The 21,008-nt window shown below is 38.6% G+C and overlaps 2 protein-coding genes across 5 annotated transcripts in view; both read right to left on the bottom strand.

Moving 5' to 3' along the window:
• The window catches only part of LOC139938317 (solute carrier family 15 member 4-like), a 41,846-nt gene extending 26,734 nt beyond the window's left edge, over positions 1-15,112 (bottom strand). Inside the window, exons 1-2 of the mRNA XM_071933752.1 lie at positions 15,017-15,112; positions 11,590-12,174 (exon numbers count right to left, since the gene is read on the bottom strand). Of these exons, the coding sequence (XP_071789853.1) occupies positions 11,590-12,168 (579 nt within the window). The 5' untranslated portion in view covers positions 12,169-12,174; positions 15,017-15,112. The remainder of the gene's footprint in view (positions 1-11,589; positions 12,175-15,016) is intronic.
• Positions 15,113-16,186: 1,074 nt separating this feature from the next.
• LOC139939009 (uncharacterized) overlaps positions 16,187-21,008 on the bottom strand; it is a 111,088-nt gene continuing 106,266 nt past the window's right edge. For all 4 annotated transcript variants that reach the window (XR_011786251.1, XM_071934717.1, XM_071934719.1 and 1 more), the window contains 3 exons: positions 20,776-20,891; positions 19,440-19,694; positions 16,187-18,931 (listed from right to left, as the gene is read on the bottom strand). The gene's annotated coding sequence lies outside the window, so the exon portion shown is untranslated. The remainder of the gene's footprint in view (positions 18,932-19,439; positions 19,695-20,775; positions 20,892-21,008) is intronic.

The raw sequence follows: 21,008 nt of genomic DNA on the forward strand, positions 1-21,008 counted from the left end.
TCGATATTTCGATTAAAACCAAATCGAACCGATATCGAAATCGTTTCCAAATTAATATCGCGATATTCAATAATATCGTGATATCGCCCAAGCTTAGTTACAATTCACCCCTTACATTTGAATTCCTCAGACTATCGAGACAGTTACTACGCCCAGGATTAGGGGCAAGCTTTTGCGTACAAGTTACGTACGAGACTGTGAGGATGTGTATGGCACAATGGTACCAGGGTTTGCTCATCCTGACGGTTGCTATACAAAAGCTTGCCCCCAGTCACGTGGCGTAGCAACTATCTCGGTAGTCTGAGGAATTGAAATGTAAGCGGTGCATTGTAACTAAACGAGTCATTGTACCAGACATAATTCAAATCTAACTCGCAAATGGCTAATTGTGAATTTGTCAAATTAGGGGATTTCATTTTGTAGGGGAAAGAAAACCCTAAAACAAGTATCTAAAATTAAAACAATGGAAAGCAAAGAGAAGTCCTTGGTTTACTAGGCCCTCAAACATTTAGGATTGTTGTACAACAGAATTGTGAAGTTTGATTGGTGGAGAATCAATCATGTGATATGATACAAAAACAAATGTACCATGGCTAGCGATGCGCGCTACTCATAACGCACAGGGCAAAGGGTAACATGAGTTTTGTCTACCAGTGTACGCTACCTTGATCGTTCCAATCGTTGGTTGATTTCAAGCGCTTTGTATGAAACAACCCAAAGTTCGAGGGAACAGTAAGGAATTGTTTCATCTACTTATCATACTCCGCCATAACAATGTTGGAAATGACAAGAGAACTTTGAGAAGAGGAATAATAATGTTACCAAGGTTTAACAAAACAATTGTTGCACACTGTGACGGGGGCCCATGGGTATTGTAGCCCTCGGGGGCAAATGGCACACTTGGCTTTGCCTGGGTGCCATTTTCCCTCTCGGACGCACAAAACACCATGGATCCTGATACAGCATGCAACAATTCAATTGATAAATGGCACATTGTTTGAGAAAACCAGTGCATTTTCAATGTTTTACTTTAAACTGGTAGTATGACGAAATTGTAAATATTAAATGTGTGGATTTGATAGCTGTGTTAAAGACAAGGGACACTATTGGTAATTGTCAAAGACCTGGTCGAGTCTTCTCATTTGGTGTATATAAACATACGCATAAAATAGCCTAGCAAACCTGTGAAAATTTGAGCTCGATTGGTCGTCCGAGTTGTGAGATAACTATGAAAGAAAAAAACACCCTTGTCACACAAAGTTGTGTGCTTTTGTATGCTTGATTTCAAGACCTCAAATTCTAAACTTGAGGTCTCGAAATCAAATTCGTGGAAAATTACTTCTTTCATGCACAAAATAGCCTAGCAAACCTGTGAAAATTTGAGCTCGATTGGTCGTCAGAGTTGTGAGATAACTATGAAAGAAAAAAACACCCTTGTCACGCGAAGTTGTGTGCTTTTCTGTGCTTGATTTCGAGACCTCAAATTCTAAACTTGAGGTCTCGAAATCAAATTCGTGGAAAATTACTTCTTTCAGAAAACTACGTCACTTCAGAGGGAGCTCTTTCTCACATCGTTTTATACCATCAACCTCTCCCTATTACTCATAATCAAGAAAGGTTTTATGATGATAATTATTTTGAGTAATTACCAATAGTGTCCACTGCCTTTAATGAGGAAGCACCAATGTTGCCTCTTTCAGTGCAAATTACTCTCTTTGTATTAAGTTAAACACCAATGTAAAGCTGAAGTGTTCCTCTTTAAAATGGTACCACATTTGCAATTATGACATTATATAATTTATATAAATATTTTCTTTGATGAGAAAGAACTTTTTTCCTTTTCTTAAATATAATATACAGAATTTAAAACTAAATCAAAAAGCTAGATATTTTAGGTAAAAAAACGTAAAAAACAAGTGGTCACTAAAAGAGTTAACAACATAAACTTCAAGTTTGATTTAATAAAAACAAAAAAAACTTCACCGATTGGCCTTAAAGGCAGTAGACACTATTGGTAATTACTCAAAATAATTTATTAGCATAAAACTTTTCTTGGTAACGAGTAATGGGGAGCTGTTGATAGTATAGGAACGGCTCCCTCTGAAATGACGTAGTTTTTGAGAAAAAAGTTTGTTTTCACGAATTTGATTTTGCGACCTCGGATTTAGAATTTGAGGTCTCCAAGTCAATCATCTGAAAGCACACAACTTCATATGACAAGGGTGTTTTTACTTTCATTATTATCTCGGAACTTCGATGACCGATTGAGCTCATATTTTCACAGGTTTGTTATTTTATGCATATGTTGAGATACACCAAGTGAGAAGACTGGTCTTTGACAATTACCAATAGTGTCCAGTGTCTTTCACACTTAAATTGCTGAGACTTTCAAGGCTATAAATTAAAGACTCAGTTGTTTAGGTAGGAATACAGTCTGTACTTATTTTCATGTGCACAGCCAGCTTTTACGATCTTCTTATTCCTCACTGTTTAATAAGAAGGTGTAGTTATTGTTCCCCCTTTGGATGAGGGTTTTGGCTTTTAAAAATTTTTCTTAGTAGTTTGATCCCACTTCTGTATGTAGTTGGTACATTTTAATTTTTTTTAGGGCTGTATTGTGTGCATTTTAAATGACTTTTGATCTGGACACAATTTTGTGGCTTTGCTTACTCTTCAGCAAAGAATCGCGCTTACGGATATAGTATACATGTTATCACAAGAGGGCATTATCACTCAAGAAATACTATTGACTTTGTGATGTACCAAAAGGCAACACAAATCAGCAAGATATAATTTCTTTGATGAGAAAGACCTTACGGAAACAGGGAATTCTGCGCTTATGTCAGGCATACATATTATCTCAAGGGTTAGCAGGGAATTTGTTGCTCAAGTGCGTTTGCATTCTCCATGTTACTGGGCATTCTTCATTCACACAGCCAGTGCAGAAATTTGTTGGTTGCAAAGCAAGCAGAGAATGGTGATCTTAACTGCAGAATTCACAGTAAGCAGAGCCATGCAATCGGGCCCTGATGTATTTTTAAAGATCTGAAATTTACAAGTTGGCCTACAGTTTGCATTACGACTACATCTCAGACTAGAAAATTAGTGTTTTACCAGCAGCTTGAAACCATGGCAACAACAGGGACAACAGAATCAACAATCTTTCAGCTTGAAATGTTCCATTGAAACCTTGAAGGTCAGAAATACAGGCTGAATACCCATCATTAACAAACTGTAGCGCCTGAATGAGTGACGTTTGTTTTCATTTCTTTAAAGGCACTGGAGACAATTAGTGATTACTCACAATTATTGTACGCATAAAAACTTGGTAACAAGCAATGGAGAGCTGTTGATTGTGAGAAAGGCTCCCTATATAGCTACATATATTTTGGGTAAAAGGTTATTTCTCACTCAAATAGTAAAATACTTCAGGCCTGAAGCCTTTTTAAATTAAAATCTGAAGATCACACAAATTTGTGCAACAGGTTTTTTTTTCTTCTTTCATTATTCTCTTGCATTTCGATGACCAATTGAGTCAAAATTTTCACAGACAAGGGTGTTTTTCTTTCATTATTATCTCGCAACTTCAACAACCAAATGAGCTCAAATTTTCACAGGTTTGTTATTTTATGCATACATGTATGTTGACATACACCAAGTGAGAAGACTGATCTTTGACAATTACCAATAGTGTCCAGTGTCTTTAAGACCAGGCATAAATACTCTTTTGTAAAAGGCAGTGGACACTATTGGTTTTGACTCGACATAATTTTTAATATAAAAACTAACTTGGTAACAAGCCGTAGAACTGTTGATAGTATAAAACAATGTGAGAAACGGCTCCCTCTGAAGAACATAGTTTTGAAAAAAAAGTAATTTTCCCCTAAAATATTTTAATTTGATTTCCCGACCTCAGAATCAGATTTTGAGGTCCCGAAATCAAGCGTCTGAAAGAACACAACTTTGAGTGACAAAGGGGTGTTTTTTCTCTCATTATTATCTCGCAACTTTAGTTTAAATTTTCAAAGGTTTCGTTAGGCCTATAGTGTGCATTTGTTGAGATACACCAAGTGAGAAGACTAGTTTTTGACAATTACCAATAGTGTCAAGTGTCTTTAAAAGGGTATCAAAGTTGGAAAGTCTGTAAAAATATATCTGAAAATTGTCTATATCTTTCAAATTTCCAGGCTTTGTTTCTGGAAGGGCCAAAATTGCACTGATGCTCAATGAATGTGTACAAGGACATCGAGTACTGGTATGGTAGTTAATTGCGTTTCACAAAATATATCGCGAGGCTTCACCATGTGTGCCACGCATATGTTTAAACGTTTCTCATGTTTTAAAATAGCCACATGATGTCCTCTTGACCAATCAGAATGGATAAACTGTCCGAGGTTTACAAATTCAAGATTAGGCCCTCATAGATTAAGGCTTGCCCAGAAAGTGACGCCATTTCACCAATGGTGTATCCTCCCCTCCTATGTCACCCTATAACACCAAATCGTTTAGACTTAGATTAGATTGCCTGACCGAGTTACAACCCTGCAAACCAAGGCTGCAGTTGACAGCGACAGTCCATCCAGTGTCCTACTTCGCCATTATCTGCTTTATGTAAGACTCAACCTTACAGGATAAACTGTCCGAGATTACAAATTCAAGATTAGGCCCTCATAGATTAAGGCTTGCCCAGAAAGTGACGCCATTTCACCAATGGTGTATCCTCCCCTCCTATGTCACCCTATAACACCAAATCGTTTAGACTTAGATTAGATTGCCTGACCGAGTTACAACCCTGCAAACCAAGGCTGCAGTTGACAGCGACAGTCCATCCAGTGTCCTACTTCGCCATTATCTGCTTTATGTAAGACTCAACCTTACAGGATAAACTGTCCGAGATTACAAATTCAAGATTAGACCCTAATAGATTAAGGCTTGCCCAGAAAGTGACGCCATTTCACCAATGGTGTACCCTCCCCTCCTACGTCACCCTATAACACCAAATCGTTTAGACTTGGATTAGATTGCCTGACCCAGTTACAACACTGCAAACCAAGGCTACAGTTGACAGCGACAGTCAATCCAGTGTCCTACTTCGCCATTATCTGCTTTATGTAAGACTCAACCTTGGGTAGTTATTAATAAGCCATGATGGACAGATTATTAAAGATGTGCTACTTGCACTGGTTTCTCAACCCGAAATACATCTGTAGCGAAAACTTCTGAACATTTGCTCACCATATGTCACGTGTTTACCGTTAACTGTGTGAGCGCGGCACATAAAATCATGTTTTTTATTGGGAAAAAGCTTTTTAAAAGTCTCTAAACTAATAACACAATTACATACATGTAGTTCAGTAGCACGTTCCCGTATGACCCCCCTCCTGCCCCGCATTGTGGACAAAATTTCAGCTGTGCAATTAATGTTACACAGACAGCTGACTCCCTGTGTGCTACATGTTTGCGCACATTGTACAGCGTACTTTTCATAATGGGATGCATTTGATTTATAAACAGGTTATAAAAAAATGTTTTAAGAGTCACATGTGAAAAGTTGCAGCAGTACTACTTGCTGAGAAAACATTAACATCGATGTGTGGGCTTTAGTTAAAAAATCAACTTGGAAATTACTGTCTTTCCAAACTGAAAGATAGCATGAAATACATGCAGGTTAATATAATTTGAGTTGATTTTATGTTTTCACAACTCTCATTTCATTAAAACAATAAATTGACTGAAAATATTGACTTTTTCTTTTCTGACGACTTTTGATGAAAATCTGAGGGTGGTTTTATAACAAAACCTTTTGAAAACCACAATGAATTAAGTAACTTTTTCTTCACTAGAAGCATACAGTATACATGGTTTCTGTCACAAATTTCGCTCTTGAAGGGGCACAGCAATTGTCCTGTGATAAGTAGGACTCTATGAGGAAAATTTGAATTTATGTCGAAATTTCGCAAAGGGCACCATGGCAATTGCTATGGGTTGCTTTAAAGGCTTGACTATTTGAAAAACTACCGACTCATACTGATGCAAAACTGGTACCTTTAACTGACCCGAATTTTTTGTGGGAGACAAACCTTCCGTTAATGGAGGCAAGCATCGACACACAATCCCGCATGACAAGCCAAGGGTACTTGCGCTGATAATCAATAAATGGCAACAATAGTAAACCGAAAAGGTATTGCTTTGCAAAAAAGTCCTTTCAAATCTGAGGTGGAGATTAGTAAAAAATAAATTACTGACAGATTGTGCTTCAGTTTCGCTTTGAGACGACAGGTTTTTATTTTCTCCGGAACAACTATTGGTGTAATTTTGCAGACAATTTTTGAATTTTGAAAAAAAAAAACACTTTCAAAAAGTTACAATAATGGCAATGCTCCGTACGCTGAAGGTCAGCATTTTACTTTTCTTCGTGTTAAGTCAACACTTGAACAAAGTTAATGGTAGATGTCTCCGTAGACCTGCAAAAGAAACTTGTCCCGCAGGATGGGGCAAGTGGGGAAATCACTGCTACCAGGTTATTCCTGAGCGCCTTCCATGGGCTAATGCAAAAGATAAATGCATTGAGATCGGGGGCGTGATGGCAACCCCAAATTCTCCGGAGGAGGAGTCACACCTCTTGGATCTTGCAGACAATGTTAATAGCATTACTGTTTGGATTGACTGCAATGATATTCAAGAAGAAGGTGAGTGCCAAATTCTTGATTTTAGTATTCACATTCATCAAAGCAGATTACGAATCTCCATTTATTCTACAACTTGATAAGATGAAACATTATTAATTTTGATTTAACCCATTTACACTGATGTGTTAGCACTGTATACTCGGTACTTTTCTCTGTGAACAAATCCACAGGCATTTAATCCACACGTATGCAGGCCCGTCCGTATATATCTGACGATGTCATGTTTGCATATTAAAGAACCAGTCTAACACAATCCATTGAACAACGGAGGGCGCTGTTGTCAAATGCCCATATATGGTATCGGCCATTTAGCGAATACACGAAAAACAATGTGAATGAAATCACTAGTGGAAAGTGTTTACGAAGGAATTTGCCTAAATAAAGACGTAAAAAAAGTGCTTGAAGCGAGACGCTTTATAGCATGAATTTGAGAACTATACCCCTAAATGCAAGAAACTAAATTGTTTAGGATGATTTGTTGTCTTCTTCATTGAAACTATTGAAATTAAATTAAATTTTCTGTTTTTACTTCAATCTTTTGAAACCAACATCATTTAGGGTTTCTCTGTGAATGATTAATTATATTATTTATTAATATCTTATCACAAAAACTGTTTCATACCTCCATAGAATAGGAAATCCTCTAGCCAATATTTAGTTTTTAATTGACTTGTTTAAAAAAAACACTCGACAAGTCCTATTGGTAATTGTCAAAAACCAGTCTTCTCACTTGGTGTACCTCAAAATATGCATAAAATAACAAACCTGTGAAAATTTGAACTCAATTGGTTGTTGAAGTTGCGAGAATAATAATGAAATAAAAAACACCCTTGTCACACAAAGTTGTGTACTTCATGTTGCTTGAATTTGAGACCTCAAAATCTAATCTAAGGTCTCAAAATCAAGTTCGTGGAAAATGACTTCTTTCTCGAAAACTACATTATGTTACTTCAGAGGTGGCCGTTTGTTTATACTGTCAACACCTCTCCATTACTCGTTACCAATTCAGGATTTATTCAAAAAATTATTTTGAGTATTTACCTGCCTTTAATAAGGCTAATGACCCGTTCGAATAATTTCATCGTGCCTTCTCTATTTTGATATTTTTGGCCATGGTGCTCTTTGTACTGGCCCGCTCCAAGGGCTGTGGCCTTGCCCTAAAAAATGTAATTCCAGGCTTTGAGGCAGTCCAAAGACCAAGACCAAGACCAAGACCAAAACCGGGCTTTCAAAAACACCCAACAAAAAAACAATAAAATAAATAATAAAATAAAATAATAAATAAATAAATACAAACAAAAGAAAAAGAGAAAAACAAATAAAATACATGCTGGAAAGTACAGGATCTTCATTCAAGATAAACAGATTTACGTGGTCTTGTCATATATTTTTGGCCCAAACAACATGCACAGTACAGGTCAATGTTTTCTGGTTGGACCCATTTAATATTTCGTGTAGGATTTAAGCATGGTGCGTATAATTTGTGGTTTCGGCCAGCGTGTGCTTCTGTCTCGTTTGTGTTACAAAAGGGGAAGTGATAGGATTGCTTGAAGGTGTTTATTGCTACAATAGGCCAAACAAACTTTTGGTTATCCGACTAACCCTAACTTTACGTTGGAACCCTAGGCCTAAACCTTTTAATCTGCTTGTAAACAAAAATAACAATAAAAAGTACCATGGTCGTAATTGTCTGACTTTCTTTTGGACAAATATGAAATAAAAACAAGAACACATGAATTTTTTTTGTACCGATATCTCTGTGATTCGAGTCTCCTGATTGTGTTAACCAAGGCTGCCGCCAAGACCAGGAGACTCTCAGTGACTACATCCAGCCCCGAGTACGTTGAAATTCTACACAAGATTGCCCGGTAGCTAAAAGCAGTTAAAATCCTATGTATATTTTAGTGGGTACCGCTACGATTTAATAAATGGAAATTTGCATCGGTAAATTTTCAATGAGCTTAAGAAAGTACTTAGTATACAGTGCTAACAAACATCGATGTATAGGGTAATTTCTTGTTCTGATACGCGACAGACTCGCACAGTCAATTGAAAGATGAAAAAATTATATTGAGTCCACTTTATTGTCTATATCCTTTATCTTTACAGGCACCTGGGAGTGCAAGGATGGAGAAACTGATGTTGACTTCAGGAATTGGGCAGATGGGGAGCCTGGTGGTGGAGCTTTTTGGAATTGTGGTATGCTGTGGAGTACAGGCTTGGCTGCTAAGTCTTGTGGTGATTCGGCACGAGCCGTGTGTAAGCAATCAGTGGCTTAAAAGTACAAATGATACTATACACAAGAGAAACTGTTCACCTCAAAGTAATGTGGTCATAGAAATGTAAAATTTATGAGTTTTTATACCCCAACATTTGAATCTGAACAGCATTACTGCAGCAAGGCTTCTCAGAGTGTGCATTCCTATAGGGACTATTCTTTCTGTGTGGACATATTCAGTCCAGATTTTTGGAGATATCTCAATTTTTCAGACCTACATTTATATAGGATGAACAAAAAATTAGCGGTTCCAAAAACCCACTTGAGGTACATTCGTATACTTTGCCTTCAATTAATTTACAAATAATGAATGTTTATGAGTGCAACGGTGCAAATACTTTCATGAGTTGAAAGGCGAAATGTTCCATTAAACGAATGAAAACAATTCTTACTAATATTGCACGAAGGAAAAACATTCATTATTTGTTTTATATAAAGTTCAAGTAGATCATGGACCCTATATAGTCCAGATTTTCGGAATATCTCAGTTTTCAGATCCACATTTATAATATGCACAATGTAGGACTAACAAAAATTGATCGGTTCCAAAAACCCAAGGTACACTTTGCCTTCAAATAATTTGCAAACAATGAATGTTTACATACATGTACTATGAGTTCTATGAGTTGAATATTTTTACGAGATGAAAGATGGAATCCATTCAACGAATAAAAAAATTCTAACCAATGTATGTATTGCAGTTGCACAAATGAAAAACATTCATTAGGCCTATTTGTTTTACAATGTATATATAACGTTCAACGATGTACATAGCGTGTAATGGTACGTTTATTTGCCATCATGTGACGGACAATCCTCCAATCAAATGGCAAGGATCTTCTTGGGTGTTGTTGTATCAGTTCAGATGCTGCATGATGATTCAATAATTTTAAAGTCACGTGACCTAGAATAACTTGTATGATTTGTTTGTAGCAGGAAGGTACATTAATTTAATTAAATGTTAAAGCAATAAAAAAAAATAAAAAAATGTACGTTTAATGCAGTCAGTCAGTTTGGCAATCCTGTATTTATTTCACATTGATTACAGAAATCTGTCTTGTTTCGAATAATATTTGATCTGTGATAACAACCAAAGGATGATACATTCATGTATTGATTGTAATTATTAGAAACCACTGCAACTATTTGAACCATTCATTAGTTTCCCTCTTGAGAAACTGGGGAGGGGGGGGGGGGTGGTCTCCGGGTCTCCTTAGAAATTACAAGTTATTTGAAAAGCATGTTACTTGTCACAAAGACATGGACAAGTAAAGAAAGAATTCAACAAATTACAAAATAATGGGCCAGTACGCCCAGTAACAATCCTCACAAGGCCTCACGTGTGCAAAGTGTACAAGCTCGCGAACACGAAAGATTCCGAGTGCGAAGCCTGGTTACAATCATTACATTTAGCTTTGGTTTTGAATTTTGGAAGCCCTACTCTACAATCTGGGGTATTCCATTGGGTTTTTTTTCTTTAATTTCTTCTGAATTTGATCTGAGTTAAAAAATAATTAAATATAACAATTTCATTTATTAATTTTTTAATTTTTTAAGGGTGGGGTTTAAAAAAAATACAGATTTTTTTGTTAAAAACAAAGAAATCACATCCCTGAAAATTGGAATGCAGTTTAACCGAGCTTGTGGGTATTAAGGAAGCAACAGTAGGGAAAATCAGTACAAATGCTTTGTAATATACTTTTTTTTAAGTATACTCTCCTGCACAACTGGCTCTTGCAAAAAAAAATCCACAGCCTATATTAGCCTTGTACGCATTAGACTTATTTTGGATTTTAACCAAGCAAAATGGTAAAAGTAAACCATTTATGAACAGCACAGGAATTTTTTCCTCTCAGTGAGTCAGTTTAAAGCCATTATACACTTTCGGTAAACAGTATTGTCCAAGTCCCACACTTCGTGTATCACAACTTATATATAAAATAACAAACCTGTGAAAATTTAGGTTCAATCGGTCATTGGAGTCGGGAGAAAATAACGGGAAAACCCACTCTTGTTTCCGCGTGTTTCGCCGTGTCATGACATGTGTTTAAAATAAATCCGTAATTCTCGCTAACGAGAATTTATATTATTTTAATGTTTTCTCAAATAGTAAAGCATTTCATGGAACAATATTTCAAGAGAAGTCTTTCACCATTACCTTCTGTAAACCCTGTAAATTATTTGTAAATCTGTGAACTTTTTTTTTTTTTTCTGTACCGAAAGTGTATAATGGCTTTAACCTAGGCCCAAAAGTCCAGTGCAAACAAGATCTGGGTAAGAGCCGTCCCGGTAAAAAGCCACATCCGGTCCCCTGACTCGCCCCCCACACAGCCGTGACTAGGTGATAGTTTACACAGAAGCTCGGTAGCATTCACACTGTCATGCACCCCCGTCAAAGGTCACTGCGACAGCGCCCTCTTGTGTTTGTTTTAAATTAGTCGGTTAGTTTCACCTATCATCCAATTGCCTACACAGCTTATTAGTACAAAAACAATGGGTGTTACCTGCCGTACAAACATGACAAACAGAAGAAATCTGTGTACCTAATACTACTGGCAGTCTGTAGTGTTTTTAAAACACAGTGCAGGGTCAACAATATGGCACTTTTGTTTTCATTCTTACCTGGTCACCTCCAAATGGGGGCATGTTCACTCTCACTGCTCCGGAACCAATGGCGAGTGTGATGAGGCTAACATAAACAGCCCAGCTGCAGTAGTTGGAGCCCTGCTGCGCACGCGTCCCATTGCAAAAAAAATTGCCAAATTTTTCTTTATCATCCAGAGAAACATAGCCGATCATCACCAGTATGATGCTTCCAATGATATAGATGACAAAACTAAGCATGATGGTTTTAAAGCGTCCGAGTAAAGTGTCTGCGATAAGTCCTCCGACGACAGAAAAGGCATACGATATACCCAGGAAGAGCAAGATGGCACCCGCTGCATCGTAGGCCTTCCAACTGAAGGGGGTCCCATTGAGGAATAGCACCATGTTGGAGGAGATCCCATAGAAAGTTAGCCGCTCGAACATGACCGAGAGCAATATGGCACCGCAGGCCCCACGCCTTGTACATTTGGACAGGCCGTAGGTTTGTGTTTGATGTTGCATAACACCCTTTAATGCAGATCCATCACTGGGACCTGCTTTTGTTTGATCCCCATTGAGCAAGGGTCTCGACTCGTCACTGGATTCCTCAGCCATGGTGTGCTGTAATTTTCAATAAAGAACAGTAACAAAATTCATAAAGTATTGAATAGCACAAAGGGAAACTGACTTGGAAAATTTTGAAATAATTTGGGGTTGAACAAAAAAGAATTGACTAGAGCGGGAAATGAACCCTGTGACCTCCGGATTAAAGGAACACGTTGCCTTGGACAGGTCGAGTTAATCTTTGAAAAGCGTTTGTAACCGTTTGTTATAAAATGCATATGATTAGAAATATATTTTAAAAGTAGTATAATGATCCACACAAATATCAGTCGAAATTGCGTGGCTTTCCTTTAACCTCGTCGACAAACACGGTCGGCTATTTATGGGAGTCAAATTTTTGACTCCCATAAATGGCTGACCATGTTGGTTCACAAAGTAAAAGGAAAACCACGCAATTTCGAGGTAAGTGTGTGGATCATTGTATTCTACTTTTAAAACATCTTTCTAACCATATGCATTTTATAACAAACGGTTTCAAACGCTTTTCAAAGACCAACTCGACCGATCCAAGGCAACGTGTTCCTTTAACCAGCTCAGCACTCAGTTGGGTGAGCACTGGCAAGTTCATCAGGAGGTTTCAGATTCAAGTCCATGCTTCTTTGTTCAACCCAAAATAGTTCATGGTTTCTAACCACTCACACCATTGCCCCTTGTGGAGAGCACATGCAACTGAAAAATGTTCAAGCTCAATTTGGTGTGATTTTATGAAATGTTTTGCAAAAAAACATTGTCGGCGGCGCCATGATGTTTGTTGATGTGCAAACCAGAGAGAAGAGAAGTCTTTGGGTCAATGCAGTATTCTTTGCTCACAGCGCCACCACATCGTAACGACACAAAACGACTAGCGAATTAAATCGGTTGGTTGTAATTAGAGGACTAGATCAGGTTTGTAAATAAGTATCCGCACTGTCAGTATTCTCCACACACGTAAATTGGGAGGGCGGGCCGCCCTCCTAAAATTTAGGCCGCCCTGCCAAAGAATTGGTCGCCCTGCTAAAATTATTGGCCGCCCTGCCCAAAAAAGGACAAAGAGACTATTTTAAGACTGCATTTAATAAGATCAAACGAGTACCCGACAAGCCAACTTTTTCGCACTGATCACTGGCGGCCTACTATTTGCAGCCAAATCGCTGTCAACCTGCGTTAACCAAACACTAAGCAGATGGATAATAGCCGGTGAGCAATTTACACAAAGTTCAGAACTATGCATTACCGAGCATTGACGTCTTGTGCCAAGAAACTCCATGAGCCGGAAGCGTATTTTTTTCCTAGGACAAATGAGGTCACTTTTTACCATAAATTAGCGCATGCTAACCGTCCCAAGAAAAAAAATATACGCGCGCAGGAAAGTTGTCTGCACATGTACAGGAAGCACCGTGAAAAAGCAAGACGGCGGCAGACGATTTTGCTGCACGCTTACAATTTGTAACCGAAAGTCAACCTGAAAGTTATAAAAATTCTATTTGAGCTAGAATTTTGTATGCCTCCTGGATTTTAAAATGTATATTGGAGGAGTTGAAGGCGAGTGAATGGCACCTACCCTGTTTTGACGGCAAATAGCGGCAGAATAATGCACTGTACTCAAAGCCATGCGCACTTGGGCTCACACTATCAAGTGGTACACGATGTAGCCTTGCTCAAGACAGTCGCATTATTCGCTCCGAAAAGACGCCGCTGTAAACCCACCCGTATACCCTATTCGTGGTGCGTGCGATCACACCACATGACCCACCCGTATACACACTGTCAGATCGTACGAATACTGTTCACACAAGTCATCGCACTCGTACCACTAACCGCATGCGGAGGCCGTCAGGCCGACAGCCTTGTAGGGTCTGTATCTTCCGGGTTTAATGTGTTGTATTGAAAAAATTCCACTAGTGGAAAAAATTGGGGGGGCTTTCGGATATGCTAGTATGCAGCTCATGAATATGTATATCGTTCGTCAGACCTATCAGACAACACAGGATGTGAGGCAAATGAATCATTCATTTTGACGTCCAATCACGCACTTCCCTTATCACGACCTTTGGACCCCACTATCATGCTCGTGTGTGATGTAAACATGTCTCGTCTTTCGCGGGCATTATGGTAATGAACTGACCGTGGGAACTCTTCGCTTATTATAGTAATGAGGTCAGTGGCTTCAACACAGACCCTACAAGGCTGTCGGCCTGACGGCCTCCGCATGCGGATAGTGTACGGGGGCACCGTGTCGTGCGATGTTACGCAGAGTGAATACGGGTGGGTTTTGTACAACGGCGGTCTTTTTTCGGAGTGAATAATTCGACTGCCTTGAGCAAGGCTATACACGATGATCAACATCGCCAGTGCAGAACTTCGACATATTTTCGGATATAATTTCTTCACTGGATATATTTGTTAGCTGTGAACTTGTTGAGAATATAGTGAGGGACACTATGAATATATGAACAGAATTTCAGCTTCTCAAATCGGGTAAAAAACCTTTATACCCAGGACGTCAGTGCAATGGCACTGACTGACGTCCTACCATACCACTTCCAGTGCTAGGGGCCGAGCTAGAGAACATTTGTGTGCTATCCTCATCAAACGAGTTTGTCTTCTTGCTATTTTCAATCTTTTTTGTATGTATATTTGCCTGTATTTTCCTTGAAGTTACTTGAATTGTCGCAAGTGTAGTTTTTCCAAATAAATCAAAACCCCGAATATACACAGGCCGTGTGATAACGTCACAAGTAACAGAATATGACAAATTCACGGCGAGGTTTACTCGTTGTTTTGGGGATGATACTTTTACTTGAGCATACACCACATTCGAGAACTAATTACCCAACAGACCAATAAAAGTATTTCTTACCTTTGAATTCGTCAATTTACCGTCAGAAACATCGATTCAACTGCCTCGTATTTGCACTACTTCAACTCTACCGTCGTAAAAAAATAATAAACTTTTAACAATACAAGTCTGGAGCCATACTACTACATAGTTTAATGTGGTGTTTCACACGCAGGGTACTAGACATAAAGTGGGCAGATTGGGTCACGTGCTTTTTTGTTTTGCTGGGGCCTTTCTCAAACCACGGCTTGGGCTCCGGCTCAGGCTTAGGCTCCGCGCGCTGTGTACGCAGCTCGGCCTTTAACATGCATTTTCAGCGCGTATTGCCGAGTGTACCAGCACGCGGAGCCTGAGCCGGAGCCTAAGCCGAGGTTTGAGAAAGGCCTCTGGTCTCTCTGCTTCCTTTGTAGGTCAAAAGGAGGAGGAGCCAGGGCTCAAAAGGGGGGAGGGGTAATTAGTCAATAAACACAATAAAGTCATGTTCCTTCATATCAAGTGAGCTTCCATTAACAGATGTGTTTATAGTTGATTAAAAATAAATAAATAAGAATATAAGGAAATATGACTTTAGTTTGTACATTCTTCTCCTGAAGTTTTGTTGCAGCACAAACCTCAATGTGGACAACTTTTTAAAAAACATTTCCCCTTTTCTACAAAAGTAACATATGTGTTCAATCATAACATATGTGTTCAAGGGAAACTGCATGAGGCTTTTGTGGATGGAAAAGTACACTCAACTAACTTCCTGCAACTATGACCCTCCCTTTGATTGCACTTTGACCACCCCGCCCCCCCTCCCCAAAGAACACATTTATTCATGTATACAAAACTATATCCAACACCGACACTTTTATAAGTTAGTTCTCTTCTTTCCAATGACAAAAAAAATCTTCAATCGGAATCCTTTTAAAAATGGAACCCTAGTTCAAACTAATTGATATAAGGATGACAAAATAAGTGGGGCACCAGTAACAACTATGTGAACTATTTGGAATGTTGGTTTGTGAAAGCCGTTTCAGCTCTGCAGATTCTTTTCTGAAAAACTAGTGGTTTTGTCATTCAAAAAATTAAGAGCTTAAACCATTTGTAGGGATAATTTTCATTTGATAACAAATCCCACTTATAATAAATCACACAACAGACAAAAACTAATATTTGATGCAGTTTATTTCCATGATAAAATGGTGCTAAAATATTCATTTCAATGGAAGAAGTAAACTGAATGAATAATAATAATAACAATCGAACATTTATAGGGCGCTAAAATCCACCAAAATGAGGTGCTCAAGGCGCACAGGAGGGGAACCACACACAGCAAGGAAAATAAGACAAATATACCAGTTACATATAGGCGAGATTAAACAAAGTGGTTTTCAACTTAACCTTGAAAGTATTAATATTAGAAATATTGCAGATTTGTAGAGGCAAGTCATTCCAGAGTGTGGGTCCAGCATGGGAAAAAGACCTATTGCCCCATGACTTGCTACTCTTAGTAACTTGAAGTATGCATGTATTGGAAGATCGGAAAGATCGCACAGGATAAGCTTTTACCAAAGAAATGTTATACATAGGAGCAGAACCATTCAAATGTCTGAAACATTGAATGAAGTATGAAGATCGTAGAATACTTTACAAAAACTAGACTTTACAACGGGTTACGGTCTACCACAAAAAGGCACACTACACTTGGAAAATATGCATTTCTGAAGAAAAAATTATTATTCAATCACAAATGTTTCAGACATTTAAAAGCACCCGCATACAAATTTAAATCTCAAAAAGCGCCCTCTTGTGGTGGCGATAAGCTGCACTTTGAAGCTTGCAAGCTAAGAGCTAAAAGAGGTGCTATTTCAGCCGTTTTCATCTCTTTGAAAAAAACTTACTTCACCAGCTGTGGTTAACACCAAAGATTGAATAGTGGAATCAAGATGTGCTACTCATGTACGCCATTTTAGTAATCAACTCTTTTGATGCAATCACTAACATATGGAGTGCATGTATGGAGACAATGTTTACTAAAATGGAGCCTATTCCATACTCGAACATTATAAAGCTCCATGCAGTTGCCCATCTTACCCCTCATGGCATTTCTTATCAGACTAAAAGGTTACAATTTGGTCGAGTTGTACCCTGAAGAGTTCCCTCAGAAAATGGAACCAGAAAAGCACAACATTTACAGTTTTGCACCACAAATTTATCAAGAAAAAGTCTGCATTAATAGCACCTTTAATCTTTTCGCTAAAACATGCACAGATGGGCAAGATAATTCAACTGTACACTTACAGTGATCTTTTAAATAATTTATTTTTATTCATATTTATGATAAATTCATAAATAATTAATTATATTCAACCTAAAATAGAAAATTTCAAAGTCTTTCTCTACAACTCTGTAGCATGGTTACTTTAAAGTCACCTGGAAGTGGTATTTTTTCAAAATAAAGCTTTTGTCACTAAGATATGTGTTTTGATGAGTGGAATGTAAATAATGAGTTAATTATACTCAACCTAAAATAGAAAATTTCAAAGTGTTTTGATGAGTGGAATGTGAATAAACAATTAACTAAGGTTCTAAAAAATTAGTTCTAATTTTATTTACAAATTTAAGAGTAGGCCCCAACCCAAGAGGGAGCTGTTCGTGACATCAATCAAGGCGCGATATTTGAAGAGAAAACGTGTAGTCTGGCCCCGTACAATGTACACTACACCTGGGTACCTGATCGGTATGATGCCATACGTACAGAACTACGGTCACGGAGCACACTGCACGCACTACGGCTGCTGTGCGGACGGTCCACTCGGATTACCCTGCACGGTGAATCGCAAGTTAAAACAAGTGCTCATAGTTGCCCAAATTTTTCACGTTTGGCATATGCTCCTCTAGGTCTTTCAGGTCTTTCAGGTACCTTCTTTGACTTTCCACTCCGATAAAGTTATTGGGATGGCGCCATGTTTTAGAATAACTTTTCTCTTCATGTCAAATGTGTGCCCCCGAAAGCACGACGATAAGTATTCGCTGCATGAACAGCGCTGAAAAAGACGTCGGACCGGACGTTTATTACTCTTGTGAGTCTGACTTTCGCGGCCCACAACCACCTATACTTGGGGTCTGCAGGAAACTCATGCAACCTGAACCCATCTTTAATTGTTTTGCTGCATCCAGCAGCAAAACACCTGGTCGGCACTGCCGGAAAATGCTATAATTTTTTTTTTTTTGAAACGTACAAACTCACGACTTGGACCGTACATGTACTTCGCACGTGTGGATACTCTACGCATTGCAGGCAAAGTCTGCCTCGATTGACGTCACAAAAGGGGTAGGCGGAGTCAGCCAAACAACTTTATCTATTTTTTCAACGTATAAATCGTGACAAACAATTACTAAAAAAAATGTTTTATCGTTCATAAGCATATACTCTTATGTTTGAAAGAATTTTTTTTATATTTCCAGGTGAATTTAATTTTATGATAAGTCTCATATCATTGGCATTATCATACACAGAGGAAAAGGCCATAACCTAGAGATGTTTGGTAAACAGTTATCATTGCATATGACCACCATTGTTGATGAAACGAGCACTGGCCGAGAGTTGTGAGCAGTGCATACATGCGTGCACTTTTCCATTGTTTCATCAAATATGGCGGTCGAGGAGCTTTGTGCAATCCATTTGTTCAAAAAGTACAGCACAAAGTAACCTATAAGATAGCATGTGCACAAACATACATGCCCCATGCGAACACAGGGCAAGTTGTGCTCTAATACCCTACCAACTAACTGGCATATCAACTTGTCCGTCTTATGTTTTTTTCTGCTAAATTCTTGATCTCTTCACTTAGCACTTTGGTGATATGCATTGCCTTCTGAGCCTCTTCACCGCCGATCTTCTCCAGGGCAATTTGAGCAGCTTCCCTTACATAAGAGATTGCATCGTTTCTCCTTCATTGAGAAAAGAAAAGTGATAGAGAAAGAAGAATGTTATTGGTTGTTATCTATATACACCGATGTGTACTTTAATAAAGTGCTTTTTTAAAAGCTTAAAAGCACTTTGTACTCAGTACTTTCCAGAGGCAAAATCCACAGGCAAGTTACTCAGATTGGATTCAAACTCATGACCTTTACATTGCTAGAGCAGATGTCTTACCACTAGACCACCAAGCTAGTCCGATAGCTATGAGGCAGTTTGAATCCTAAGTGTTTGGCAAGAGATTTTGGTGCCACATGCACACACAAGCATACCACATACATGGTCGAGTTGTTAGACTGCATGACTTGCAATTACAAGGTTATGGGTGCGAATCCCAAAAGCTAACTGCTGATTGAACATGACTAAATTAAGATTGTCTAAACAAACAAACAAACAAACAAACAAACAAACAAACAAACAGTCTTGTGGATTTTCTTCCTAAATTTCCCCCTCCCCAGTCTGCCCGACTACTCAACTTACCAGAGGTTGACAAGTTCTGAAGCAGCCTCGGATGCCTTGATATGCCCCAGGGCTAGGCAACCACCTAGGCAACCACCTTCTCTGACCAGCCTGTCTTTGTCATTCAGTAGATGCATCATGCGTTTTTTTGCGTACTTATTGATCGGTTCTTCGACCTGTGGGCAAGGGACAGAGCGGCAACGACGCGTACATTCTCGTCTGGGTCATTGCAAAGATCTAGGAGTGCTTCCACGACGGAGTTACTATGGAACTTGCCTGAAGAAGGGAAAATTGGAATGAGAAAATAGAATGTGCTCTTGCAAACTGCTCACCAACCAAAAGGACATTTGGCAAAACCTAAAATGTACTAGTGGCCTGACGCTTCAACCCTAGCAGTAGAGTGTGTGTGTTGTGTAGTCATTTATCCTAAAAAAGGCAAAATGACTACACAACTCATCCACATAAACACAAATACAAAAGCAGGTTTGATTTTACAAAGCACTAAAGCTTTATTTTAAGATGAGTTGGCAATATCACCATAGTGATTTGTATTGTGACATCACACTTTGCTTAGCAATTAAGATTTGATACACAGTTAAGATATCAATCATAGCATGGCGTGTCATGGTCGAGCGGTTAAGAGCACCGGATTCAAGCTCTGGTGTTTGACCAGAAGAGTTTAGGTTTGAATCCCGGTCGTGACACTTGCTACATAAAATTGGGGAGGTAGTGCGTTCTGCTCTACCGGCCAGGCTTCGGACAGATGGTACCCAATCCTACATCCGTATGGACTGTAAAAGGGGTAACCCCGTTTCAGCCCTAGGAGTAGGTGGCAACAGCCTCTGGAAAAAACTAATTATAGCCCACACCTTGAAGTGGCTTTCAGGCCTCGTGTTTAAAAGAGAGAGAGGCATAAAGCACACAGGATGTGAACCTGCCACCTCCAGATGTGGTTTGTTGCTTGATAACTTAAAGGAACATTACAGAATTGGTAAGATAAAAACTCCTCAAGATCACAGATTTACATAAAACTGACACAATCTAATGATAGTAGAAAACATCCCTTGAAATATTTCTGTCTGAAATGTCATTGTTGATGAGAAATATAAAAACTAATATCTGCTTGGAGTTTATCGCTCAGTCAGAGTTTTATTCATATTTTTATTTAAATTGATGTCACTATTTTCTTGTGGCAATCGATCTCAAATTTCTACAGGTTTATCAGTTTATGTATACGGTGGATTACATAAAGTGCTTACGCCAACAACTGTTTTGTTAGCAAAAACCAATTCTGTAATGTTCCTGTAAGTGCATGGTGCATGAAATAAATAAAATCACATTTCATTATTGTACTCACTGAGATTCTGTATAGCGTTGATACGTACAGTAGAGTCCATACTGAACACCTCCCTCATGGTGTAAGGACTTGTTCCTGTACTCTCTGCCAGAACTCATCATTCACGATGCAGAACTCTACAGCCAAAAGAGAAGGGGAAACAAATTATAAAGTTAAAATATCACACAAAGAATAAGAAAGTGCCCTCTCTTCTTCATTAGGCTGAGTAAAAAAAGAAACATGTTTATCATCCG

The sequence above is a fragment of the Asterias amurensis genome, chromosome 6 (assembly GCF_032118995.1).
Source record: "Asterias amurensis chromosome 6, ASM3211899v1".
In the NCBI taxonomy this organism is placed as follows: domain Eukaryota; kingdom Metazoa; phylum Echinodermata; class Asteroidea; order Forcipulatida; family Asteriidae; genus Asterias; species Asterias amurensis.